Consider the following 20,924-nt stretch of genomic DNA (forward strand, 5'->3'; position numbering starts at 1 on the left):
ACACACTACACAGGTTTTTAAAGTAATTTATTAGGCAGGGCGCCCCCCTTCCCCAAAGCACCCACCCCCCATGTTGAGGGCATGTGGCCTGGTACAGTTCAGGAGCGCGAGATGTACAGTACCCTGTCGCAGAGAACCAGCGCGATGGGATTGCGCTGGAAACACATTCTTGCTGGCAGGTACTGTATGTCACAAAAGCTGATAAGCTCTGATTGGCCACTTGTAAAGTTCCCTGTCCTGGAGGCGACTTCAAGTCGTGTTGTAAGTCGCCCCAAGTCGCGCTGTGATTCATACTCAAGTCGTGTCCAAGTTGCCTCCCAAAGTCGTGCTGGAAGTCGTGTTGCCCCTGTGTGAATGGGCTCTAAGGGTTACTCGCCACCAGTTGCCACACCCAATCCCTACCATGCACCACCCCTAATTCCGCCCCTATACACGCCCTCATATATGATCTCATGAAATGACACTTAAATGTTCTATGCAGAATTAGGTTACAAAAATAAATACTAACAACAACTTTATCAGTGCCCACCATTGCAGCCTCAGCTCACCTGTGCCCACCATTGCAGCCTCACCTGTGCCCACCATTGCAGCCTCACCTGTGCCCACCATTGCAGCCTCAGCTCACCTTTGCCCACCATTGCAGCCTCGCCTCACCTCATCTGTGCCCACCATTGCAGCCTCAGCTCACTGTGCCCACCATTGCAGCCTCAGCTCACTGTGCCCACCATTGCAGCCTCAGCTCACTGTGCCCACCATTGCAGCCTCAGCTCACTGTGCCCACCATTGCAGTCTCAGCTCACTGTGCCCACCATTGCAGTCTCAGCTCACTGTGCCCACCATTGCAGTCTCAGCTCACTGTGCCCACCATTGCAGTCTCAGCTCACTGTGCCCACCATTGCAGTCTCAGCTCACTGTGCCCAGCATTGCAGCCTCACCTCACCTGTGCCCACCACTGCCGCCTCACCTCACCTGTGCCCACCATTGCAGTCTCAGCTCACTGTGCCCACCATTGTAGCCTCAGCTCACTGTGCCCACCATTGCATCCTCAGCTCACTGTGCCCACCACTGCAGTCTCAGCTCACTGCTCAGCTCACTGTGCCCACCTTTGCAGTCTCAGCTCACTGTGCCCACCATTGCAGTCTCAGCTGACTGTGCCCACCATTGCAGTCTCAGCTCACTGTGCCCACCATTGCAGTCTCAGCTCACTGTGCCCACCATTGCAATCTCAGCTCACTGTGCCCAGCATTGCAGCCTTACCTCACGTGTGCCACCATTGCCACCTCACCTGTGCCCACCATTGCAGTCTCAGCTCACTGTGCCCACCATTGCAGTCTCAGCTCACTGTGCCCACCATTGCAGACTCAGCTCACTGTGCCCACCATTGCAGTCTCAGCTCACTGTGCCCACCATTGCAGTCTCAGCTTACTGTGCCCAACATTGCAGCCTCAGCTCACTGTGTCCACCATTGCAGCCTCACCTCACGTGTGCCACCATTGCTGCCTCACCTCACCTGTGCCACCATTGCTGTCTCAGCTCACTGTGCCCACCATTGCAGTCTCAGCTCACTGTGCCCACCATTGCAGTCTCAGCTCACTGTGCCCACCATTGCAGTCTCAGCTCACTGTGCCCACCATTGCAGTCTCAGCTTACTGTGCCCAACATTGCAGCTTCAGCTCACTGTGTCCACCATTGCAGCCTCACCTCACGTGTGCCACCATTGCCGCCTCACCTCACCTGTGCCACCATTGCTGTCTCAGCTCACTGTGCCCACCATTGCAGTCTCAGCTCACTGTGCCCACCATTGCAGTCTCAGCTCACTGTGCCCACCATTGCAGTCTCAGCTCACTGTGCCCACCATTACAGTCTCAGCTCACTGTGCCCACCATTGCAGTCTCAGCTCACTGTGCCCACCATTGCAGTCTCAGCTTACTGTGCCCAACATTGCAGCTTCAGCTCACTGTGTCCACCATTGCAGCCTCACCTCACGTGTGCCACCATTGCCGCCTCACCTCACCTGTGCCACCATTGCTGTCTCAGCTCACTGTGCCCACCATTGCAGTCTCAGCTCACTGTGCCCACCATTGCAGTTTCAGCTCACTGTGCCCACCATTGCAGTCTCAGCTCACTGTGCCCACCATTGCAGTCTCAGCTCACTGTGTCCACCATTGCAGCCTCACCTCACATGTGCCACCATTGCCGTCTCACCTCACCTGTGCCCAACATTGCAGTCTCAGCTCACTGTGCCCAACATTGCAGTCTCAGCTCACTGTGCCCAACATTGTAGCCTCAGCTCACTGTGCCCACCATTGCAGCCTCAGCTCACTGTGCCCACCATTGCAGTCTCAGCTCACTGTGCCCACCATTGCAGTCTCAGCTCACTGTGTCCACCATTGCAGTCTCAGCTCACTGTGCCCACCATTGCAGTCTCAGCTCACTGTGCCCACCATTGCAGCCTCAGCTCACTGTGTCCACCATTGCAGCCTCAGCTCACTGTGTCCACCATTGCAGCCTCACCTCACATGTGCCACCATTGCAGTCTCAGCTCACTGTGCCCACCATTGCAGTCTCAGCTCATCTGTGCCCACCATTGCAGTCTCAGCTCACTGTGCCCACCGTTGCAACCTCAGCTCACTGTGCCCACTGTTGCAACCTCAGCTCACTGTGCCCACCGTTGCAGCCTCAGCTCACTGTGCCCACCATTGCAGTCTCAGCTCCCTGTGCCCAACATTGTAGCCTCAGCTCACTGTGCCCACCATTGCAGTCTCAGCTCACTGTGCCCACCATTGCAGTCTCAGTTCACTGTGCCCACCATTGCAGTCTCAGCTCACTGTGCCCACCATTGCAGTCTCAGCTCACTGTGCCCACCATTGCAGTCTCAGCTCCCTGTGCCCAACATTGTAGCCTCAGCTCACTGTGCCCACCATTGCAGCCTCAGCTCACTGTGCCCACCATTGCAGTCTCAGCTCACTGTGCCCACCATTGCAGTCTCAGCTCACTGTGTCCACCATTGCAGTCTCAGCTCACTGTGCCCACCATTGCAGTCTCAGCTCACTGTGCCCACCATTGCAGCCTCAGCTCACTGTGTCCACCATTGCAGCCTCAGCTCACTGTGTCCACCATTGCAGCCTCACCTCACATGTGCCACCATTGCAGTCTCAGCTCACTGTGCCCACCATTGCAGTCTCAGCTCATCTGTGCCCACCATTGCAGTCTCAGCTCACTGTGCCCACCGTTGCAACCTCAGCTCACTGTGCCCACTGTTGCAACCTCAGCTCACTGTGCCCACCGTTGCAGCCTCAGCTCACTGTGCCCACCATTGCAGTCTCAGCTCCCTGTGCCCAACATTGTAGCCTCAGCTCACTGTGCCCACCATTGCAGTCTCAGCTCACTGTGCCCACCATTGCAGTCTCAGTTCACTGTGCCTACCATTGCAGTCTCAGCTCACTGTGCCCCCCATTGCAGTCTCAGCTCGCTGTGCCCACCATTGCATCCTCAGCTAACTGTGCCTACCATTGCAGCCTCAGCTCACTGTGCCCACCATTGCAGCCTCAGCTTACTGTGCCCAGCATTGCATCCTCAGCTCACTGTGCCCACCATTGCAGCCTCACCTTACCTATGCCACCATTGCAGCCTCACCTCACCTGTGCAGAGGATCATCACGGGGAAAAGGAAAGCCACCGGATCACAGAACGATAGCCTGCTGTTACAGTTTACATTGCAATTGCCTCCGCTCATGATTACACACAGCCCCGCCCTCCTGACCCCGGGTTTGTCATAGACAGAACACGCCCCAGCATTGTACTGGCGTTCTATCACAGGCGCGGGGTCAGGAGGGCCGGGGCTGTGTGTAATCACGAGCGGAGGCAATTGCAATGTAAACAGCAGGCTATCGCTCTGTGATTCGTGCTCTCTTCCCCCGGGGCGATCGATGGTAGAATGGGTTCCCGTTCAACCCCGCATGCCGGTACTCGCCCACCACTCCCTGGCAGCCCAGCTCCTCGCCAGAAACAATTTTCCACTCGCAAAATGTGAGTGGAAAATTTGAGGGCTGCACTATACTATTGGGGACGTTAATATAGTTCTGATCATGTCAAAGATATTGATCCTTTCAGACACAATTTTAGTCATGGAGGCATATAGGGGGTTATTTACGAAAGGCAAATCCACTTTGCACTACCAGTGCACTTTCAGTCGCTGTAGATCTGAGGGGAACATGCAAGGAAAATAAAAAAACTGCATTTTTGCTGGCACATGATTGGATGATAAAATTAGCAGAGCTTCCCCTCAGATCTACAGCAATCTATAGCGACTGCACTTTACCGCAAGGATAGAGAGGGTAAAAAAGGGGGAGGGGTATGCCTATATATCAAGAATAATGTACAAGTGAATGTGAGAGATGACATCACTGAGGGAGCTAGGGAGGAGGTGGAATCCTTATGGGTAGAGCTCCAAAGGGATGAAGCTAAGGGGAAAATAATACTGGGAGTATGCTATAGGCCCCCTAACCTAAAGGGAGGAAGTGGATTTGGATTAGCAGCAAGGATGGGAAACGTTATCATAATGGGGGATTTTAATTATCCAGACATAGACTGGGCGGAGGGAACCGCGCGTTCATTTAAGGCTCGCCAGTTCCTTAATGTCTTGCAGGACAATTTTATGGGTCAGATGGTAGACGCACCAACTAGAAATAAAACATTACTGGATATACTGATTACCAACAATACAGACCTGATCACGGATGTGGAAATACGGGGTAATTTAGGTAACAGCGATCACAGGTCAATTAGTTTCAGTATAAATCACACAAATAGGAAAGATAAAGGGAATACAAAGACACTGAATTTCAAAAGAGCTAACTTCCCTAAACTACAAACCTTGCTAAAAGGCATAAATTGGGATAAAATATTAGGAACAAAGAACACGGAGGAGAGATGGGTTTGCTTTAAGAGTATATTAAATAAGAGCATTAGCCAATGTATCCCATTGGGTAATAAATTTAAAAGGCGAACAAAAGTCCTGGATGGCTTAACTCCAATATAAAAATGCTTATAAAAGCAAAGGAGAAGGCCTTCAAAAAATACAAGGTTGAGGGATCATCCTCAGCATTCAGACTTTATAAAGAATGCAACAAGAAATGTAAGGGTGCAATTAGGACGGCTAAGATAGAACATGAAAGACACATAGCGGAGGAGAGCAAAAAAAATCCCAAGAAATTCTTTAAGTATGTAAACAGTAAAAAAGGGAGGACTGACCACATTGGCCCCATAAAGAATGAGGAAGGACATCTGGTTACAAAGGATGGGCAGATGGCGAAGGTATTGAATTTATTCTTCTCCTCAGTTTTCACGAATGAATCGGGGGGCTTCAGTAACCAAAACTGCAGTGTTTATCCTCATGACACAACACAGGAAGCACCTCCATGGTTAACAGAGGACAGAATTAAAATTAGACTTGAGAAACTTAGCATTAATAAATCACCGGGACCAGGTGGCTTGCATCCGAGGGTACTTAGGGAACTCAGTGAAGTGATTGCCAGACCGTTGTTCCTAATTTTTACAGACAGTCTACTGACTGGAATGGTACCAGCTGATTGGAAAAAAGACAATGTAGCACCAATATTTAAAAAGGGCCCAAAATACATCCCTGGGAATTACAGACCAGTTAGCCTAACATCAATAGTATGTAAACTCTTGGAGGGGATGATAAGGGACTATAAACAAGATTTTAGTAATGAGAATGGTATCATTAGCAGTAATCAGCATGGATTCATGAAGAATCATTCTTGCCAAACCAATCTACTAACCTTCTATGAGGAGGTGAGTTGCCATCTAGATAAAGGAAGGCCCGTAGACGTGGTGTATCTGGATTTTGCAAAAGCATTTGACACAGTTCCCCATAAACGTTTACTGTACAAAATAAGGTCCGTTGGCATGGACCATAGGGTGAGTACATGGATTGAAAACTGGCTACAAGGGCGAGTTCAGAGGGTGGTGATAAATGGGGAGTACTCAGAATGGTCAGGGGTGGGTAGTGGGGTTCCCCAGGGTTCTGTGCTGGGACCAATCCTATTTAATTTGTTCATAAACGACCTGGAGGATGGGATAAACAGTTCAATCTCTGTATTTGCAGACGATACTAAGCTAAGCAGGGCAATAACTTCTCCGCAGGATGTGGAAACCTTGAAAAAAGATCTGAACAAATTAATGGAGTGGGCAACTACATGGCAGATGAGGTTCAATGTAGAAAAAAGTAAAATAATGCATTTGGGTGGCAAAAATATGAATGCAATCTATACACTGGGGGGGAGAACCTCTGGGGGAATCTAGGATGGAAAAGGACCTGGGGGTCCTAGTAGATGATAGGCTCAACAATGTCATGCAATGCCAAGCTGCTGCTAACAAAGCAAACAGAATATTGGCATGCATTAAAAAGGGGATCAACTCCAGAGATAAAACGATAATTCTCCCACTCTACAAGACTCTGGTCCGGCCGCACCTGGAGTATGCTGTCCAGTTCTGGGCATCAGTCCTCAGGAAGGATGTACTGGAAATGGAGCGAGTACAAAGAAGAGCAACAAAGCTAATAAAGGATCTGGAGGATCTTGGTTATGAGGAAAGGTTACGAGCACTGAACTTATTCTCTCTGGAGAAGAGACGCTTGAGAGGGGATATGATTTCAATATACAAATACCGTACTGGTGATCCCACAATAGAAATAAAACTTTTTCGCAGAAGAGAGTTTAACAAGACTCGTGGCCACTCATTAAAATTAGAAGAAAAGAGGTTTAACCTTAAACTACGTAGAGGGTTTTTTACTGTAAGAGTGGCAAGGATGTGGAATTCCCTTCCACAGGCGGTGGTCTCAGCGGGGAGCATCGATAGTTTCAAGAAAATATTAGATAAGCACCTAAATGAACGCAACATACAGGGATATACAATGTAATACTGACACATAATCACACATAGGTTGGACTTGATGGACTTGTGTCTTTTTTCAACCTCGCCTACTATGTAACTATGTAACTTGTAGTGCAGAGTGGATTTTCCCTTTAGTAATTAAACCCCATAGTGTGTGTGTTAGTGTTACTGGCAATCAAAGGGTTAAAATATGACATTGTCTGGGATTGATGCTAACTGAGGCTGACGCTAACTAGCGTCACCCGTGACACTAATACAGTGATCAGAAAAAAAGATCTGTACACTGTACTAATGACACTGTGACAGAGAGTGAAAGGGTTAACTGGGGGCGATCAAGGAGTTAAACCTTTATTAGGGAATATATGGTGGGTACCCTGAACCTATCTGGGACTAACGCTAACTACCGCTAACTGCCCCTAACGCTGTTTAGCGTCACAAGTTACACCAATACAGTGATCAGTAAAAAATCAGTGGTGACACTGTGACAGGGAGTGAAAGGCCTATGCCTATGTGTCCTGGTGTCAGTGTAGTGCTTGTGTACTCACTGTCACTGTTAGATGTCATCTCCTCTCCTGGAGCCCTTTCGGTTCCAGCGTGCAAGGAGATCACATCATTTCCTGTGCCTGTGTTTACATTAAACAGGCACAGGACATTCCGTCATTCGCCAGAACTGATCAGCAGGTCCAGGCCATAAATCATTGGCTGGACCTGACAACTGATCGGTTCTATAACTAATCCGATTGCTGCGGGGACGGCGGGGGTACTTGTTTAGCATAGCCGGGCCACCCTGCCACAGTAAATGAGCAGTAGGTGGTCCGGAACTGGTTAATGAGGGGGGACATTAATGGAGGGGACTGAGGAAAGTAATGGGGGGCTCAGGACATTAATGGGGGACATTAATGGGGGGCTGAGGGTAGTAATAGCAGGTTTAAGACAGTAACACGGGGGGCTAAGGACAGTAATGGGTGCGGGCTCAGGACAGTACTGTGAAGGGGAGTGACTGTGATGTGAAGGGGGGACTGATGATGTGTCAGGGCTGGGCTCAGCCTTTCCTTCACAGAGCTGGCCGCTCAGCTGTCGGCTAATTGCCAGCTCCTATCTCTCCACAGTTACTCAGCTGTTGATGATATCCTGCTCGTCAGTCCTGCCTACTTAAGCCGTCCAGCCCAGAGGATCTCTGCCTTCGCCTTGGTCAATATCACAGAGACCATCTCCTGCGTTCCTGTTTAAAGACTTACTTGGCCGACATCTCTTCTGGCTCCAGATCCTGCATGCTGTTCCACTACATTGATCCCTGACCTTCTGGCTTGGCTCACTATCCGTTCCGGTTACCAAACTATGTCCATGTTTTGACTACGTTTGTTCTATTTTACTTTTATTATTAAACAAGTGTGATTTAACTGTACTTCTGTCTTGGTCTGATTCATGGTTTCTGACAGGATGCTAATGTAAGAACGGGATTGTGATATATGGGACTTGGTTCAGATCTGTGCATGCGCATTTGCACGTGCACATCATAGGTAGGGCAGCCCATTCATTTTAATTACATTTTTTTTAAATTAATTAATGGTGCTACAGCACCATGTGGTTTGGCATGCAATAAAATGTGCAATCAATCTGTGGGGGGTCACTGATGTAAAGGGGGACACTGATATAAAGGTTACCCCTTATATCAGTGTCCTCTCTCCCCTCTTGCATCTGTGAACCCTATAAATTAGAATTCCCCTTTGCACCAGAGACTTCAGAGTGAATACACAGACTTAGGAGGTTCTCTGGTCACCAGAGACCCCCCCCCCCCCACATCAGAGTTCCCAGCATCCTTCCTTACATCAGAGTCAGCAGAGTACACCCTTATAGCTTATAGTGCAAGGGGAAACTTTGCAGACTCTAAGGTAAAAAGGAACTCTACGAACTCTGGTGTAAGGGGGTCTCTGGTGATCAGAGAACCTCTTACATCAGAGTTTCCCTTTATACCAGAGACTGCAGCATTCCCCCTTACATCATGGTCCACAGAATTCTCTTTAGAGTACATCAGAGTTTACCCTGATGTTAAAGGGGAACTGTGATTTAAAGGGGGACTCTAATGTAAGTGTAGGCCTGCTGCAGAACATGTGAAATAGTCCCACTGTGGGACCATAATAAAGGGTCCTGTGATGGGAGTAAAGAGCCCTGGAATCAATGGGAAGGGGCTCGGGTTAGGAGGGCCCTTCATGGTTTCTTGCATCAGGGCCCTAAAGGTTCTAGTTATGGCTCTGCTCCTGGAGTTTAACTAGGTACCTGCACATTTATCCTTGGTCAGTTTAGTGATAATTTATATGAAACAAGTGTTTTAAGAAACTATTTTTATGTATAGTTTTTAAATATTTTTTTACACAGAGCAGTCATTATGGTTTATATGTACAACAGTGCCTTGCAAAAGTATTCACCCCCCTTAGCATTTTTCGTGTTTTGTTGCCTCACAACCTGGAAATAACATGGACTGTTTGAGGATTTGCATCATTCAATTTACAGAACATGCCCACAACTTTGAAGAGGTTTTTTATAATTGTGAAGCAAACAACAAATAGGACAAAATAACAGAAAAAGTCAATGTGCATAACTATTCACCCCCTAAAGTCAATACTTTGTAGAGCCACCTTTTGTGGCTATCACAGCTCCAAGTCGCTTTGGATAAGTCTCTATGAGCTAATCACTGGGATTTTTGTCCATTCCTCCTGACAAAACTGCTCCAGCTCCTTCAAGTTGGATGGTTTGCGCTTGAACAGCAATCTTTAAGTCTGACCACAGATTTTCTATTGGATTGAGCTCTGGGCATTGACTAGGCCATTTCAACACATATAAAGGCAGTCCCCGAGTTACGAACACAATAGGGACTATAGGTTTGTTCGTAAGTCAAAGTTGTTCGTAAGTCTCAACACTGCATTTTTTAAGTGGAACTTCTGGTCGAAACACTGCATTCACGAGTGTAACTGCCGCCTGTGCATGGATGTGGGATGTTCCGGGCGCTTGTTATGTTATCTGGGGCATAGTACGGCAGTGTGGGATGTGTTCAGAAGTGCTCGAAAGTGTTCGAAAGGTATCCAGGACCCGCATGGAGCACATGTGGCCGGCATTTGAGGCCGTTCGTAAGTAGGAGTCGTTCGTAACTCGGGTGTTTGTAACTCGGGGACTGCTTGTACATGTTTCCCCTTAAACCACTCAAGTGTTACTTTAGCAGTTTGTTTGGGGTCATTGTCCTGCTGGAAGGTGAACCTCCGTCCTAGCCTCAAATCACACACAGACTGGTACAGGTTTTGCTCAAGAATATCCCTGTATTTAGCACCATCCATCTTTCACTCTGACCAGTTTCCCAGTCCTGACTGCTGAAAAACATCCCTACAGCATGATGCTGCCACCACCATGTTTCACTGTGGGGATGGTGTTCTTTGGGTGATGTGATGTGTTGGGTTTGCGCCAGACCTAGTGTTTTCTTTGATGGCCAAAAAGTTAAATTTTAGTCTCATCAGACCAGAGCACCTTCCTCCATACATTTTGGGAGTCTCCCACATGCCTTTTCGCAAACTCAAAACCTGCCATTTTGTTTTTTGCTGAAAGTAATGTCTTTCTTCTGGCCACTCTGCCATAAAGCTCAACTCTATGGAGCGTATGGCTTATTGTCATCCTATGTACAGATACTCCAGTCTTTGCTGTGGAACTCTGCAGCTCCTACAGGGTTACCTTAGGTCTCTGTGCTGCCTCTCTGATTAATGCCCTCCTTGCCCGGTCCATGAGTTTTGGTGTGCGGCCGTCTGTTGGCAGCTTTGCTGTTGTGCCATGTTCTTTCCATTTGGTTATGATAGATTTGATGGTGCTCCTAGGGATCATCAAAGATTTGGATATTTTTTTATAACCTAACCCTGACTTGTACTTCTCAACAACATTGTCTCTTACTTGTTTGGAGAGTTCCTTGGTCTTCATGGCAGTGTTTGGTTAGTGGTGCCTCTTGCTTAGGTGTTACAGCCTCTGGGGCCTTTCAAAAAGGTGTGTATATGTAATGACAGACCCTGTGACACTTAGATTGCACACAGGTGGACATCATTTCACTAATTATGTGACTTCTGAAGGTAATTGGTTGCACCACAGCTTTTTATGGGCTTCATAACAAAGGGGTGAATACATACGCACATGCCAATTATCATTTTTTTATTTCTGAAAAATAGTTTTATGTATATATTTTTCTAATTTTACTTAACCAACTTAGACTATTGTGTTCTGATCCATCACATAAAATTCAGATTAAAAAACATTGAACTAAAGGCTGTAATGTAACAAAATAGGTAAAAAGTCAAGGGGGTGAATACTTTTGCAAGGCACTGTAGATTCAAAACACAATAATACAATTCATAAATCCAGTGGTGGCTGGTGCTCCAAATTTTTTGGGGGTGCAAACAAACTGAAAAAAATAAACTGTTAGTAATGCAGGACTGTAAATAGCCATTTATCAGGTGATTATGTATCATTACTTCTAGATAAAACTGTGCCCATCCAAAGCAGCCTCACAGTGACTGTCACAGTAGGCTAATCACATCCACATTTCAAGTAAACTAAAATAAAACCACTTAACATAAAGGTGTCCTCATCAGAGTCCCCTTTTACATCAGGTGTCCCAATCCGAGTCCACCTTTACAGCAGGAGACCCCCTTTATATCAGGTGTCCCAATCAGCATCCCCCTATAAATCAGGTGTCCCCCATCAAAATCCTTCTTTACATCAGTTGTCCCCATTAAATTCCCCTTTACATCAGATATCCCCATCAGAGCCACCTTTTCATCAGGTGTCCCCATCAGAGTCCCTATTTTCATCATGTGTCCCCATCAGAGTCCCCCTTTTCATCATGTGTCCCCCTTTATATCAGGTGTTCCCATCAGAGTCCCCCCTTTCATCAGATGTCCCCATCAGAGTCCCCCTTTACATCAGATGTCCCCATCAGAGTCCCCCTTTTCATCAGGTGTCCCCATCAGAGACCCCCTTTATATCAGGTGTCCCCATCAGCATCCCCCTATAAATCAGGTGTCCCCCATCAGAGTCCTTCTTTACACCAAGTGTTACCATTAGAGTCCCCCTTTACATCAGGTGTCCCCATCAGAGTCCCCCTTTACATCAGGTGTCCCCATCAGAGTCCCCTTTACATCAGATGTCCCCATCAGAGTCCCCCTTTACATCAGGTGTCCCCATCAGAGTCCTTCTTTAACCACTTACCAACCGGCCCATAGCCGAATGACGGCTGCAGGGCGGTTGGATAACTCTGGGTGGACGTACTATGACGTCCTCCCAGAATTCCCCTCTCGCGCGCCCCCTGGGGCGCGCACCCGAACACATCCGTGACCGCCGGGTCCAGGGGACCCGGCGCATCACGGATCCCGGTAAATGGCCGCTGATCGCGGCCGTTTACCATGTGATCGAGCCGTCAAATGACGGCGCGATCACATGTAAACAGACCGGCGTCATCTGATGACGCCGGTTCCTCTCCTCCCCTCCTGTGTACCGATCGGTACACAGTGAGCGGGGAGGGGGATGGATGGATGTCTGCAGCGCTGTGGGCTGTATGTGTAGTGCCCTCAGCGCTGCACAGAGACATCCATCCATCCATGCTCAGCCATCCCTACTACTAATGCTGTGCAATACTCTGCAATACCAGCACAATACTCTGCAATACCCCCACAATACTCTGCAATGCTGTGCAATACTCTGCAATACCCCCACAATACTCTGCAATACCCCCACAATACTCTGCAATACCTCCACAATACTCTGCAATGCTGTGCAATACTCTGCAATACCCCCACAATACTCTGCAATACCCCCACAATACTCTGCAATACTCTGCAATGCCCCCACAATACTCTGCAATGCTGTGCAATACTCTGCAACACCCCCACAATACTCTGCAATGCTGTGCAATACTCTGCAATGCCCCCACAATACTCTGCAATGCTGTGCAATACTCTGCAATACCCCCACAATACTCTGCAATGCCCCCACAATACTCTGCAATGCTGTGCAATACTCTGCAATGCCCCCACAATACTCTGCAATGCCCCCGCCATACTCTGCAATGCCCCCCGCCATACTCTGCCATGCCCCCGCCATACCCCGCCATACTCCGCAATACCCCGCCATACTCCACCATACTCCGCCATACCCCGCAATACCCCGCCATACCCCGCCATACTCCGCCATACTCCGCCATACTCTGCCATACCGCGCCATACTCCGCCATACCCCGCCATACCCCGCCATACTCCGCCATACCCCGCAATACCCCGCCATACTCCGCAATACCCTGCCATACTCCGCCATACCCCGCCATACTCCGCCATACCCCGCCATACTCCGCAATACCCCGCCATACTCCGCAATACCCCGCCATACCCTGCCATGCTGAGCCATGCTCAGCTGTACTCGCCCTCTGTATGTGGCCAGGCTGTGGAAGTCTCACACATGTAGTATCGCCGTACTCAGGAGGAGCAGGAGAATCTATTTTGGGTGTCATTTTTGGCATGTACATGTTATGTGGTAGAAATATTGTATAAATGGACAACTTTGTGTTAAAAAAAAAAAAAGCGTTTTAACCACTTCCCGCCCGCCGGCCGTCATACAACGTCCTTGACTTTGTGCGGAGATATCTGAATGATGGTTGCAGCTACAGGCATCATTCAGATATCAGCTTTTTCAGCCGGCGATTCCCTACACCATGAGAATGATCATAGCAGCTGTTCCACTGCTTGATCGTTCTTACGGGAGGCGAGAGGGGACGTCCCCCCTTCCCGCCGCCTTGCGGTGCTTCTACCGACTCACCGCTACGATCGAAGCCAGGATCTTTTTTTTTTTTTTTTTTAATTTCAGGCTTCCCAGCCTAGAGGTGAGATGTGGGGTCTTATTGACCCCATATCTCACTGTAAAGAGGACCTGTCATGCCATATTCCTATTACAAGGATGTTTATATTCCTTGTAATAGGAATAAAAGTGGTCAAAAATTTATTTTTTTGGAAAAAAGCATCAAACTAAAATAAATAAAGTAAAATGAACAATAAAAAAAAAAAAAAAAATTTTAAAGCGCCCCTGTCCCTGTGAGCTCGCATGCAGAAGCGAACGCATACGTAAGTCCCGACCACATATGAAAACGGTGTTCAAACCACACATGTGAGGTATCGCTACGATCGGTAGAGCGAGAGCAATAATTTTGGCCCTAGACCTCCTCTGTAACTCAAAACATGTAACCAGTAAAAAATTTTAAAGCGTCGCCTATGGGGATTTTTGAGTAGCAAAGTTTGGCGCCATTCCACAAGCGCGTGCAATTTTGAAGGGTGACATGTTGGGTATCTATTTACTCGGCGTAACTTCATCTTTCACATTATGCAAAAACATTGGGCTAACTTTACTGTTTTGGTTTTTGTAAAGCACAAAACATTTTTTTTTCCAAAAAAAAGCGTTAAAAAAATTGCTGCGCAAATACCGTGCGAGATAAAAAGTTGCAACGACCGCCATTGTATTCTCCAGGGTCTTTGCTAAAAAAACATATATAATGTTTTGGGGTTCTAAGTAATTTTCTAGCTAATAAATGATGATTTTTACATGTAGGAGAGAAATGTCAGAATTGGCCTGGGTGCTCCAGAACACCTGAAGGTGCTCCCCTGCATGTTGGGCCTCTGTATGTGGCCACGCTGTGTAAAAGTCTCACACATGTGGTATCACCATACTCGGGAGTAATAGCAGAATGTGTTTTGGGGTGTAATTTGTGGTATGCATATGCGGTCTGTGAGAAATACCCTGCTAATATGACAATTTTGTGGAAAAAAAAAAAGTAAAAAAAAAACCTTGATTTTGCAAAGAATTGTGGGAAAAAATGACAACTTCAAAAAACTCACCATGCATCTTTCTAAATACCTTGGAATGTCTTCTTTCCAAAAAGGGGTCATTTGGGGGGTATTTGTACTTTTCTGGCATGTTAGGGTCTCAAGAAATTAGATAGGCCGTCAGTAATTCAGGTGTGATCAATTTTCAGATATGCGCACCATAGCTTTTGGACTCTATAACTTTCAAAAAGACCAAATAATATCCACCGATTTGGGTTATTTTTACCAAAGATATGTAGCGGTATAAATTTTGGCCAAAATATATGAAGAAAAATTACTAATTTGCAAAATATTATAACAGAAATGAAGAAAAATGTATTTTTTTACAGATTTTTCTGTCTTTTTTCTTTTACGGCGCAAAAAATAAAGAACCCAGCAGTGATTAAATACCACCAAAAGAAAGCTCTATTTGTGTGAAAAAAAGGACAAAAATTTCATAAAGATACAGTGTTGCATGACTGAGTAATTGTCATTCAAAATGTGAGAGCACCAAAAGCTGAAAATTGGTCTGGTTAGGAAGGGGGTTTAAGTGCCCAGTTGTCAAGTGGTTAAATCAGATGTCCCCATCAGAGTCCCCCTTTACATCAGATGTCCCCATCAGAGTCCCCCTTTACACCAGGTGTCACCATTGGAGTCCCCCTTTACATAAGATGTCCCCATGAGAGTCTGCCCTTTACATCAGATGTCCCCATTAGAGGCCTCCTTACACCAGGTGTCCCCATCAGAGTCACCCTTCACATCAAATGTCACATCAGAGTCCCCCTTTACATCAGGTGTCACCATCGGAGTCCCCCTTTACATCAGATGTCACCATCAAAGTCCCCCTTTACATCAGGTGCCACCATCAGAGTCCCCTTTTACATCAAGTGTCACCATTAGAGTCCCCCTTTACATCAGGTGTTCCCATCAGAGTCCCCCTTTACATCAGATGTCCCCATCAGAATCCCCTTTACATCAGATGTCCCCATCAGAGTCCCCCTTTACATCAGATGTCCCCATCAGAGTCCTCCTTTACATCAGATGTCCTCATCAGAGTCTCCCTTTACATCAGATGTCCCCATCAGAGTCCCCCTTTACATCAGATGTCCCCATCAGAGTCCCCCTTTACACCAGGTGTCACCATCGGAGTCCCCCTTTACATAAGATGTCCCCATCAGAGTCTGCCCTTTACATCAGATGTCCCCTATACAGGCCTCCTTACACCAGGTGTCCCCATCAGAGTCACCCTTCACATCAAATGTCACATCAGAGTCCCCCTTTACATCAGGTGTCACCATCAAAGTCCCCCTTTACATCAGATGCCACCATCGGAGTCCCCCTTTACATCAGATGCCACCATCGGAGTCCCCCTTTTCATCAGGTGTCCCCATCAGAGTCCCCCTTTTCATCAGGTGTCCCTATCAGAGTTCCACTTTACATCAGGTGTCCCCATCAGAGTCCCCCTTCACATCAGGTGTCACTATGAGAGTCTCCCTTTACATCAGGTATCACCATCAGAGTCCCCCTTTACATCAGATGTCCCCATTAGAGTCCCCCTTTACATCAGATGCCCCCCTCAGAGTCCCCCTTCACATAAGATGTCCCCATCAGTAGCTTCAGGGGGCGGAGCCCCTGCGATCCCTATGGGTGGGCCGCCACTGCATAAATCCATGGCCATCTTTCTCTTACCTGTAAACATCATATGATTTTGAAAGCTGATAGTTAATGTCCTTTAGAGCTTCGGGTGGCATGTAGGACACTGTCCCTGCAAATGATGGTGCATTAGAAGAAGTAGCCCCTACAATCTTGGACAATCCGAAATCTGTGATCTGTTAAAGAAGAATTATAATTCATTTTATATTAGTTGTCAAATCCTGGCATCAGAGAGAATCTTTTTTTTTTTTTTTTTGTTATAAAATACTTTTTTTTAATTTTTTGTTGCAAAAACATATAAACAAATATAACAAATTAGTCCATATCATAAAGTAATAAGTCAAATAGAAAACAAAGACATAAACCAAGCATAGTTTGCACCTCTCGGTGTGACTTAGCATATAATGAATAGAACATACTAAAATTATAAGAATCTCTAGATAGTTTCATATGCAAAGATAGTGGTGGTGGGCGGTACATTTGCTTATTTTTTCCATTCTAAAAGAGCAGTAAAAAAATGGTTACCAGATGCACCTCATAAATTAGGGTTTATTTTTAAAAGTATGTTCCCCATTGTAAGAGTTTTTGTCTAGAGTACCCTCTCGGTCACCAATTTTCTACTTGCTTCAGCTGGGATAGTGAATTCTACCACCTGCTGTGGCCTCACTTATTATACTGTGAATGTGCAACATATGTTCCATAAAATATACACTGTGGCCAATCAGTTTAGTGAAGAGGACTAGAGCAGCCCGAGCTGGGGTAGGTCACAGGCTGAAAGGGGGTATGTATGGGATAAGGAGGGCATTTAGTAAGGATGAGTGTAAAACCCACATCCTTGGATACAGTGGAAACAAATGCAGTCACCAACAGCAATCATTGGTAGTAGATTTGCTCACACCTCAGTGACTTGTTGGAAAATTGCCATTTGATGAGCCAATCATTTAAATTCTGCCCTAGTTGTTTACTGAGAGTAAAAGAACCTGATTGCTCTTCACAAACCACCGATCTCAACCTAACTGATGATCTGTGAACTAGAATGTCAACTGAGAGCCAGATTTGATCACTCTTCATTGTTGTCAACCTAATGGATGCTTTTGTGTGTAGCACTACCCCCGCGGGAGTTGCTGAAGTCAGGGTTCCCCACTGCTGCACAGCCAGTCACACAGCATTTCCTTCTTTCATCCGGACACAGAAAATCAGTCTTTGACTTGTTTTTGATGTTTTATTAGGAGATAACTTGGATGGGGTAAAGGATTATGGGATGCCCAGTGACAACAAAACAGAACTTCGGGGACACTTCCTCTCTATTTACAGGCTCCTCTTCTTCCTTCCACCTGCACAAACGTGATTCCTATGTACAGCTTCTGCTGACCCACTCCTGAAGGAAATACCGTAATTGTATATTGCTAGTTCAGTAAAGGCCCATTACAGGCAGGAACTCGCAGTTACTTGACAAAGTGCAAACTTGGAGTGAGCAGCTTCACTTCACCTTCTGATTCCCCTGTGGCCACTGATCCCAGTTCCACTTGCTTGCAGAATGCTAGCCAACCTGGCTGTTTCTCTTCCCAGTCCTCCTGACTGAGTCACTGCACCAGTCCTGCCCGACTAAAACACACATACAGTGCCTTGCAAAAGTATTCACCCCCCTTGCCTTTTTTTTGTGTTTTGTTGCCACACAACCTGGAATTAACATGGATTGTTTGAGGATTTGCATCATTTAGTTTACAGAACATCAATCTTTGAAGATTTTTTTTTTATTGTGAAGGAAACAACAAATAGGACAAAATAACAGAAAAAGTCAATGTGCATAACTATTCACCTCCTAAAGTCAATACTTTGTAGAACCACCTTTTGTGGTTATCACAGCTCCAAGTCGCTTTGGATATGTCTCTATGAGCTTGCCACATCTTACCACTGGGATTTTTGCCCATTCCTCCTTGCAAAACTGCTCCAGCTCCTTCAATTTGGATGATTTGCTCTTGTGAACAGCAATCTTTAAGTCTGACCACAGATTTTCTATTGGATTGAGGTCTGGACTTTGACTAGGCCATTCCAACACATTTACATGCTTCCCCTTAAACCACTCAAGTGTTGCTTTAGCAGTGTGTTTGGGGTTATTGTCCTGCTGGAAGGTGAACCTCTGTCCTAGCCTCAAATCACACACAGAGTGGTACAGGTTTTGCTCAAGAATAACCCTGTATTTAGCACCATCCATCTTTCCCTCAACCCTGACCAGTTTCCCAGTCCCGACTGCTGAAAAACATCCCCATAGCATGATGTTGCCACCACCATGTTTCACTATGGGGATGGTGTTCTTTGAGTGATGTGATGTGTTGGGTTTGCGCCAAACAGAGTTTTCTTTGATGGCCAAAAAGTTAAATTTTAATCTCATCAGATCAGAGCACCTTCCTCCATACAGTTTGGGAGTCTTCCTCATGCCTTTTCGCAAACTCAAAATGTGCCATTTTGTTTTTTGCTGAAAGTAGTGGCTTCCTTCTGGCCACTCTGCCATAAAGCCCAACTCTATGGAGCATAGGGCTTATTGTCGTCCTATGTACAGATACTCCAGATCTGATGGTGTTCCTAGGGATCATTAAAGATTAGGATATTTTTTTTATAACCTAACCCTGACTTGTACTTTCAACAACATTGTCCTTTACTTGTTTGGATAGTTCCTTGGTCTTCATGGCAGTGTTTGGTTAGTGGTGCCTCTTGCTTAGGTGTTGCAGCCTCTGGGGCCTTTCAAAAAGGTGTATATATGTAATGACAGATCATGTGACACTTAGATTGCACTTAGATTGCACACAGGTGGACATCATTTCACTAATTATGTGACTTCTGAAGGTAATTGGTTGTACCAGAGCTTTTTATGAACTTCATAACAAAGGGGGTGAATACATACGCATATGCCAATTATCAGTTTTTTATTTCTGAAAAATAGTTTTATGTATATATTTTTCAAATTTTACTTCACCAACTTAAACTATTGTGTTCTGATCCATCACATATAATTCAGATTAAAAAAACATTGAACTAAAGGCTGTAATGTAACAAAATAGGTAAAAAGCCAAGGGGGGTGAATACTTTTGCAAGGCACTGTATGGAGACTCCCCAGGGCAAGGTTGACGAAGACTCGGCACAAAGCTGTCTTCAAGAGAGCACTGCTGTAGCTGGCAATCTGTCCCCTTGTCTGTCCCTGCACCATGCTGATATACTCACTGTCTTGCTCTCTCCACTGCCCTCCTCTGGCTTGAATTCCTCCAACTACCTCCTGTGGTGGAATCCTTCCAAGCCAGGCCCCAGCCCGAGTTAAACCCCCCCCATGTATGGGGTCTCTCAAGGGACCTTGACAGCCTCCGTCAGCAATGCTTCTGTCAGGGCTGGGCTCAGCCCTTCCTTCTCTGAGCTGGCCGCTCAGCTGTCGGCTAATTGCCAGCTCCTTTCTCTCCACAGTGACTCAGCTGTTCATGATCTGCTCTCGTCAGTCCTGGCTACTTAAAGCCATCCAGCTCACTTCATCTCTGCCTTCGCCTTTGGTCACATCTCAGAGACTTTCTCCTGCGTTCCTGTTGAAGACTTGCTCGGCTGACATCCCTTTTGGTTCCTGATCCTGCTTTCTGTACTACTACGTTGTTCTCTGGCTCTCTGACAGCATTGGCTGACTACCTGATCTGGTTACTGAACTCTGGCTATGTATTGACTACTCTTACTCTGTTTACCTTATTATTATTAAACAAGTGTGATTAACTGTACTTCTGTCTCGGTCCAATTCATGGTTTCTGACAGCTTCTCCATCTTCCACTCAAACTCCCTGCTGTCATGGCTCATGTCCATTTGTGTTGCTTCCATAGTTCCTGCCAGGCCCGCTCCTGGGGATTGGCTAAGGACCCATTCATATATTCAAAAGATACAGGGAGGGGAAGGCGCCATTCTTAGTGTAGTATTAAAATAGAAGCATTTATTGCACAAGATTAAAAACACTTACAGGATATAAGTGTAAGTCATGCTCATCAATAGTTATGCAGTCCTGGCAGTTCTAATGCATCCCACTAACTCCACAAACGTTCCGGATTGCTGGTGCAAGGCATTTGGTGGATATTTTGCTGGATGGCTGTGCTTCAGGAGAACCAGGAAGTAGGAAACTCCACGCTGACCAGCTTGAACCGCGGAAGCGAAAATGACGTCACCAGCACAGGGCGGGAGGAAGGGATCAGGACTGTCTGTATGAAGAATAGGCTACGCGCTCGGAGCTCACAGCTCCTTCTACTGGCCAGTAGACCCTGACCCTATTTTAATGACTCAGGTCTAACCCAGATTCAGCTATGTTTTTCCTACTCTCACTACTAGTAGCGCACACTAAAGGGTGCTACATGTAAATTAATCAAAGCAAATCTTACTGGCTGTGTTTCAGTATCTAGTAGAAAACCTTCCAGAAATAGAAGAGGCTGCCATGCAAAGGGTGGATCAACTTCATATTAAT

At 46.5% G+C, this 20,924-nt stretch overlaps 1 protein-coding gene across 1 annotated transcript in view; it reads right to left on the reverse strand.

Moving 5' to 3' along the window:
* The window catches only part of LOC141117132 (receptor-interacting serine/threonine-protein kinase 3-like), a 193,792-nt gene that overhangs the window by 119,779 nt on the left and 53,089 nt on the right, over positions 1 to 20,924 (reverse strand). Inside the window, exon 3 of the mRNA XM_073609770.1 lies at positions 16,481 to 16,620. Within this exon, the coding sequence (XP_073465871.1) occupies positions 16,481 to 16,620 (140 nt within the window). The remainder of the gene's footprint in view (positions 1 to 16,480; positions 16,621 to 20,924) is intronic.

This window comes from Aquarana catesbeiana, linkage group LG13 (assembly GCF_042186555.1).
Source record: "Aquarana catesbeiana isolate 2022-GZ linkage group LG13, ASM4218655v1, whole genome shotgun sequence".
Lineage (NCBI taxonomy): Eukaryota > Metazoa > Chordata > Amphibia > Anura > Ranidae > Aquarana > Aquarana catesbeiana.